The sequence below is a fragment of the Rutilus rutilus genome (genome assembly GCF_951802725.1).
Source record: "Rutilus rutilus genome assembly, chromosome: 21".
Taxonomy (NCBI): domain Eukaryota; kingdom Metazoa; phylum Chordata; class Actinopteri; order Cypriniformes; family Leuciscidae; genus Rutilus; species Rutilus rutilus.
Genome location: NC_140226.1, coordinates 32,499,667 through 32,507,333, shown reverse-complemented (window position 1 = coordinate 32,507,333; position 7,667 = coordinate 32,499,667). Strand labels below are relative to the sequence as shown.

The 7,667-nt window shown below is 40.0% G+C and overlaps 1 protein-coding gene across 1 annotated transcript; it reads right to left on the bottom strand.

Annotated features, from left to right (window-relative positions):
• Positions 1 to 2,669: 2,669 nt before the first annotated feature.
• Positions 2,670 to 6,305, bottom strand: bmp2a (bone morphogenetic protein 2a). Its single transcript, XM_084392903.1, has 2 exons — positions 5,206 to 6,305; positions 2,670 to 4,518 (listed from the first exon to the last, which is right to left on the bottom strand). The coding sequence occupies exons 1-2, from the start codon at positions 5,534 to 5,536 to the stop codon at positions 3,692 to 3,694; spliced, it is 1,158 nt and encodes a 385-aa protein (XP_084249029.1). The 5' UTR covers positions 5,537 to 6,305; the 3' UTR covers positions 2,670 to 3,691.
• Between the last annotated feature and the right edge of the window lie 1,362 nt (positions 6,306 to 7,667).

Sequence of the window (7,667 nt, the reverse complement as noted above, 5' to 3'; positions counted from 1 at the left end):
AACATTCATAATCAATGCCAACTTATACAGCAGAATCCTTTTTTTGATCATTTTAGAAGAACGTCCAATGTGAACGTTCATCTGGTGTTCTCAGTTGAAAGTAAATCCTGGGTTTGGATCAACGTGAGGGTGAGTAAAGAATTTTTGGGGGTAAACTAATCCTTTATTGTTCTTTCCCATGACCACAAGAAAGAAACCAACATAAACCTCCCCCATCGTATAGAGCGCAGAAGATTCTGCGAGTATAAAAATGACAACTCGCTCACTTTTTTGGCCAAACTATATTTATTCTTTTGCCATGGCAGGAGTACAAACCTTTTCAGCCTCCTTATGAAGCCGTATGGCCTGCTATTGAGTAAATATACAGTAAAGACAGAATCATTCTGTAGTCTGCATGTCCAGAAATTATGGCATTGCAAGACAGGACTTAGATGACGGAATATCTCCACTGCCCACAGCTGCGCATGAGTCCACACATTATATTCAAGCAGCGCGCGAACACGCTGTAATGCATCATGAGAGAGGAGTTTCCACACTCGCTGGCTCATGCAAAGTTTATACACTTGGGCAATGAAAACAAACAATTAAACTAGCAAGAGTCTAATACCCTCACAGGCATGAACCTATTTTCTGGTGCTGGCTTTGCGAGGACTATTCAAAGTTTAATGTTTGCACGCATATAAATTAACGCGTTGCCTCCTGAAGTAAATAAAAATACCAGCAATTGGCCACTGCCTCTGCAGCACTGCAATTCTGGGTCTATGATTTCCTTGCGCTGTGGTCAGGCCCCTACGGTGCAAATGCAGTCCAGATGAGTTCCTGGTTCACGGTTATGAGCTAAATGAAAGGCTTCAGGACAAATTCCCTCCATCAAACTCGCCTGAAATCAAGGCCTGCTGGTGTTCCAGTCGAGCCGGTCGCATGTGCGCATGTGCAGAGTCGGGTCACGTGACTGACTGAATTTGACGGCATTATGATACATGCTTGAATTCATATAGCATCAGCGGGTCTTTTCGGACCGGGTCACTGACGTGCATAGTGTAACTATAGCAAAACAAACAGGCTTATCGGTGTTTAAAAGGGAGGAGAAAACACCTCCCATATCTTTTGTTGTTCATGTCAAAGGTCGTGTGTCCAATCAAACACAGTCAAATTAGACAGATGCGATGTTGACAGGTTGTGCGACATGCCCTCATCCTCAAAAACCAGAAAGTATGATCAAGGCAACATTAGATATTAAGATAAACATGGTTTGGACTGAACACAATGCTTTTTATGAGGTACGTTACTGGCTGCTGGAAGCATGAACGCATCAAAATTCCAAAAATCATTTAAAGAAATAATCTAGATCCTGAAGCAAAACCAGGTGAGATTCACTGCATTACATCATTTGCAAAATACATGCAGATAAACTAAATGGTAGAACATTTGTTAACACTTTACTTGAAGCCTTACAGTATAATGCATCATAATGATTACATTGTAACGCATTATATGTAATCAAAGGTAAAATGCATTATATTTGCAGATTACTTACTGGCTGCTTGAAATATCTATAATGTATTATTACTGTGGTTACAATTATTCATGAGATCTTTTAAAAGGTGCATTACAATGCATTAAAATACTTCAAGTAAAGTGTTTTTTTGATGGCAAGCATGTTTTAGAAAACCAGACATGATTATTAACCAAAAGTTATTCTTCTTTAGACACTGTAATCATTCTCCAATCAGATGGAGGTCAGAATGTGGCATGGCACACGTCAAAGCGATATTTCCACGTGTCTGGCTGTGAATCACATGTGAAGCAGGTGATTATTATCGTTCCTGCCATCAGAGAGTGCGATTCTCTGCGCCGGTTCTGCGCTCTTATCTCGGTCATTAAAGCAATCTCATCACCAATTATGAATCATAAAGACGATCGTGTTGGCCACCTTATCTCTGGAATGCCACAGGAATGCAGGGCATCATAACATCTGCGTGTTGCCATGAGCATTCGATTGGTTTTATCTGCTAGCCGAAGCACTGCATGCGCGTATCGTTCTCCAGTAACCAGTATCTTGATAGGTAGGGTGTGTCTCTCCCAACATCTGCAAACCATACATGTTCATTTGAAGCGTCCACATGCCCTATAGCACAGCACCATACTGTTACCGACCCCTTAATGAACTCAAACTGTCCATTTTCAAATAGTTCGACATCAAGGCATTTTTACCAGCGGTGCATAACACGTTACATTTCAGAGAAACCTGCCTGCGCGAGGAAAGCTGTACTTCCCACAGTCCTGCTTTATGATCCATAAGAAAGTCAAGTTGCGATTCCTTTGACGTGTGTTTAACCTCAAGACAACCCAATAAAAGGCTATATTTTCTAGGGCCAAAGTGGAGAATGATTCACACAGGATAAGTAGATGTTGCTAAAGAGCATGTACTCCTTCAATTTTGGTGCATATAAAACTCTGGATTAGACTACAGTCATATTTTCATCTGATTTTGGCTGTAAAATATCAGAAACTCAAGCATACACAACCTACGACTGTACTAACAGATAAAAGCATGTTTATGGATCAAATTCTATTTTGTTCTTTGACTTCAAATGAAAGATTTTTAAGCTTAGCCTAACAGAACATCATGTTGTAGTTGTTTCTGTCAACGCATACATTTTGCATTCTGCACTCTTTATTTTGGGCAACTTAATTACATGGCAATCCTCACGTTTTAAACAACGTCCCTCTAATTAAACACTTCCTAGCTCTCGACTTTAGAGCACCATGTAGTGAATGGCTCTTAATTAGCCAGACTCAATAAGCTGACTTCAGTATAAAGCTGGAGGAAGACACCTTTACGCTACCAAAGCATAAGGACCTGTGAGAAGAAACACAATAGTCATTGTCTCCAGGCAATAGGTCAATTTCAAGAGCTCATACTGTGGGACTAAACTCACACCGGCTAATTTCCTGAGCATTCAGTGTCAACTACCTGTCACATTGGTTTGAAATAAGTGCATTCACATTTACTGCTGCGTAACAAAGACCCATCTCTAAAACACTGGCATTCCAGTGCTGCGTGCTCATTGTTTTAATGGAAGTCGGTCTAGTTCGGCCAATGCCGTTCCAATGGTGACCCTCTAAGTGCTTTTACTGCATTCAATGCATTTCCACCTATAGGCGAGGAGCTCTTGCATTTTGCATTGCTTGAAGAAACATAGTAACAATTAATGACACATAGCTATTTTTTTCTTTGATTATGCATTAAAAACATGGTAACACTTTACAATAAGGAAAACAACAGTTAGTAATCTCAATGTTAATCTCGCCATTTACTAATACATTATTAAAATCAATAGTTGTATCTGTTTCTATTATTGAATGGACCTGAGCTGACCATGAACAGCTGCTAATGTCAAAGATTATTAAATATCGTATTGCTCATTGTTAATGCATTATGCTAGACCTCATTGTAAAGTGCTACCAAAACTATTCTCTAAAAAAGGAGTGCGGTAGAAATAAATACAGAATACGAATACTTCATGTGCGAAACGTACATCAGAAAATACCTTAGTTTAACTCTGATTAAAATATTTATTTTCCCAATAGTGAACATAAATATATCTTTATATACTTCTCCAAAATATGTGTTTTACTTTATTATAAATAAAGTTTAGTATTGGGAAAAATAAAGTGTGTGGAGACTTCAGCGGCATCCGCAGCCCTCCACGACCATGTCCTGGTAGTTTTTTAGGATCACCCGCTCGTACTCGTCCAGATAGAGCAGAGAAACGGGACTCAGGTCCGTGGGAACGCAGCAGGCCCGGGGAATGTTGCTGTTCACCGAGTTCACCAGTGTCTGTACAATAGCGTGGTTGGTGGAGTTCAGGTGGTCCGCCAGCGGGAACGGACACTCGCCCTGGCAGTAAAAGGCATGGTATCCCGGCGGGGCGACTATCCAGTCGTTCCACCCCACGTCGCTGAAGTCCACATACAGCGAATGTCTCTTGCAGTTGGGTTTGTGCTTCTTCCGCTGGTTTTTGGGCCTCGCTTGCCGCTTCTCGCGAGAGTGAAGCACGTTCCCCTTGCCGTCGTGGCTGTAGGTCACCAACAGAGGCCTCATCTGGGACCACGTGTCCTCCCTGTCGTGCAGGGACCTACTGACCCGGACGTGTCTTTTGGAGTCCTGGTCCGGGTGAACTATTTCCACCACGAAGCCATGGTTGGGCCGTCCGTCTGCGGTCCACCTCGTGACGGCGGGGCTCACGTCGAAACTCTCCCACTTGCTCAAGCTGTGCTGAACCAGCCTGGTGTCCAGGAGTCTCGTGATGGGTTCCTGAAGGGAAGCGGACGGTCTGATGATCTCGTGAATGTTAATGCGGTGGAATCCGTTGCTCGGAGAACTCACGATCTGCTCTCGGAAAATCCTTAGCTCCGCTGACGTCACGAACTCCTCGCCCGGGATTGAGGTCAGGTTGAAGAGGAACCGCTGAGTCGTCTTTCCGCTCGAACTGGACAGATCCTCCGTGGATTCTGGGAGGAAAAAAAAAAACAATTTTGGAATAAATATATGGGAAGGTTATGGCTGTCTGAATCAAAGCCAGTTCCTTGTACTGTGACAAACTTAGTGTTTACACTCATTGACAGGATGTGACTTTTCCTGACCTCTTACTCTACACACTGGTTTAAAACACTTAAAAATGATAAATTATCACGACATGATTTACTTCAGAGGTGGTAAACTAACACAAGGGGCATTTCTAGTTTATTTTAATGTCATCTAAGACAATCCACAGGATTAGGATATGCATTCAACATTTATGTTAAAAAAGCACCTGCAACTCTACAGTGCAAACAAATAAATACAAATATACAAAACTATTGTATAGACAGTATGAGGACATTTCAGCCTGGTTGGGACATATATATACATATATATATACACACACATACATACATACATAGCCTACATACATATATATATATATATATATATATATATATATATATATATATATATATATATAATGATTTAAGAAAAAAATTGGGAGTACAGAAAATGTGTTCTCACTTTATACAAATAAACTGCCAATTCCTCATTAAATAGCCTGTAGATAATGTCAACTCCTGTCAGGAATGAAGGATAAAGCAGATAAGAAAAGAAAGAAGGAATTTAGGGAAGGTGGAGAGGAAGAATTCGTGAAGTAAACACTTGCTTACCATCATGATGGAAGCTCCTGATAGTGTTTGCGCGGCTGGCAGATCTTTCTGATGCTTTCCCTAGTGAACCCTTGGGTCTGTTGCTGTTGTTCTGCTCCGCGTTCACCGAGTGCATCGAGTACAAGTCCATCATGTATTGCGGAACCACCGCAGACCTGCTGGGACTGGGTCTGTGTTTGAGTCCAAACATGCTCAGAAGTCGAAGTTCAAAAGCATGCAAGACATCCTGAGACAGAGAGGACCGGCCGATCTGAGGTACGAGTCCACTGGAGCCTCCAAAGAACACCTGAGTGACCATCAGAACCATCAGAGCGCCAACGGACGAGACCATGATCACTCTAAAGCCGACAGATCAGTGACGAACGAGATCAGATGGGCTCGGGCCAGGAGATGGGAACATATTCCGTGTTTAAGTGAGCCATTGTAAGTGTTTGGAGGATCCTTCGTGCATCAAAGCCACCTTAAGAGCCGCTTTAAGGAGGAACGCAAACCTGCGCTAGATCCATCTGGATAGGAGAAGGTCCATGAGTCCAAGTCTGTCATAATACTAGATTTGCGCTCTTCTTAAAATAACACAAAGTGTAAAAATTGAACATTCGAACTCTTCTAAATAATATGGCTTAACACATCAGCAACGTTCCAAATAATAAAACGGAGGCTAAATCGAGCTCAGCGGTGTATTTGCAAGTTTCTCCGTAGGTGTACAAGTGCAGGACCTGAAGATAAAGTCCAGATAAAGTTAAAACTCCAAACGCGCAGCTGATCTTCTGTTCATGGCATATGGGATGATCAATGCAGGTTTTCATATAAAGTTGCTCCTCTTTTATAATTCCCCGTTTCACTGTGTTCCATCTTCGAGATCACCAAGGAAAAGCTGTTTATCTGGAGAAAACAGTGGGAGATTTCCAGGAGAACGCCCGCCTCTTTTTACACATATTCTACCGTCACTGCTGTATTAAGAGAAGCTGTAGGTGCTGTAGAAGATATAAAAGTCCACTTCATTGATCAAACAAAAGTTTCTTCCTTTGCGAAGAGCGCAACTCGTCGCGGCGAGGGTTTGGGTACGTGTGTCCTTTACGCGCAGTGCGCAAGTGTGCAACAGCGTCTCTCTCTCTCTCTCTCTCTCCTCATGTGTCTTTAGGTTTAACTCTCTGATGTCATGACAGAATTCATCACCTTTGGACATCAAGGGGTCCGTGTGGTCAAATGCTCCTTTGGAGAGCTCAGACATCATCTAATTAAGTAACAGGGGGAAAAATATGGAAAGTTCCAGATTTACACCATTACTGCTTATTAAATTGAATACAACATAAGGCATTAAATCTCTCTTGGACATTTTAATCAGTCCTCACTCTATCACCTATTATTACTAACGATATATTTAGATCCATAAAAATAAAAATAATATAACTTTAATAAAAAAAATTACACATTTTTTTTTTTTTTTTTAAAGACACTCACTATTTAGCGCTCATATTCAGAGCCAGTGCGCCAACTTGTGGAGAACAGAAGTAACGACGTTTGATGTCAGTAGGAGGGACCGGGGCTAGTTGTCACACTTTAGTCCATTATATATTCTCAAGACTAAAAAAATAAGGTAACAAATGTAAAATCATCGTTTTGTAATTGCATCTTAGGAAACATGACAACTTGCCCCACCACACTGTAAAAAAATTCTAACCTCTCCAAGTCAAAATTTTCTAGTGACTGGTCACATTACATTGGCCCAAGTGCAATTCTTGTTAACATTGGCTCAATGAGAAATAATACGTCAGACTAATTGAAAAATTTAGATGTGACCAGTCACTAGAAAATTTTGACTTGGGGATGTTTTTTTTTTTTTTTTTTTACAGTGCAAGATAAATGTGTAAAAGGTGAGTGGTGAATAAAATGATGTGAATAAACATTTTTTTTTTTTTTTTTTTTAAAGAACAGCATTTATTTAAAATAGAAATCTTTTGTAACATTAAACATTACCGTTCAAAAGTTAGGGTCAGTAAGTCAGAAAAGATTTCTATTTTGAATAAATGCTGTTCTTTTCAACTTTTTATTCATTAATGAATCCTGAAAAGTATCACAGGTTCCAAAAAAAAAAAAAAAAAAAAAAAGCAGCACAACAGTTTCCAACATTTATAATAACTGAATATCAAATCAGCATATTAGAATGAATTCTGAAGACTGGAGTAATAACGCTGAAAATTCTGCTTTGCATCATAGAAATAAATTATATTTTAAAGTATAATAAAATGGAAAAACATAATTTTACACTAATAAAATTCACAATATTACAGGTTTTTTCCTGTTTTTTATCAAATAAATGTAGGCTTGATGAGCATAAGTTTTTTCAAAACATTAAAAATAGTCATGTTTCCAAACTTTTGACCAGTACTGTATATACATATGCTACAGATTTATCTGTTGACTTATTTACACAACAGACTACACAAATATTTCAGTCTGGA

Coding starts and splice junctions, on each gene's coding strand:
- bmp2a (XM_084392903.1), bottom strand. CDS start 5,536: ATGGTCTCGTCCGTTGGCGCTCTGATGGTTCTGATGGTCACTCAGGTG. Junction 4,519..5,205: donor CAGGAGCTTCCATCATGATG/GTAAGCAAGTGT, acceptor TTTTCCTCCCAG/AATCCACGGAGGATCTGTCC.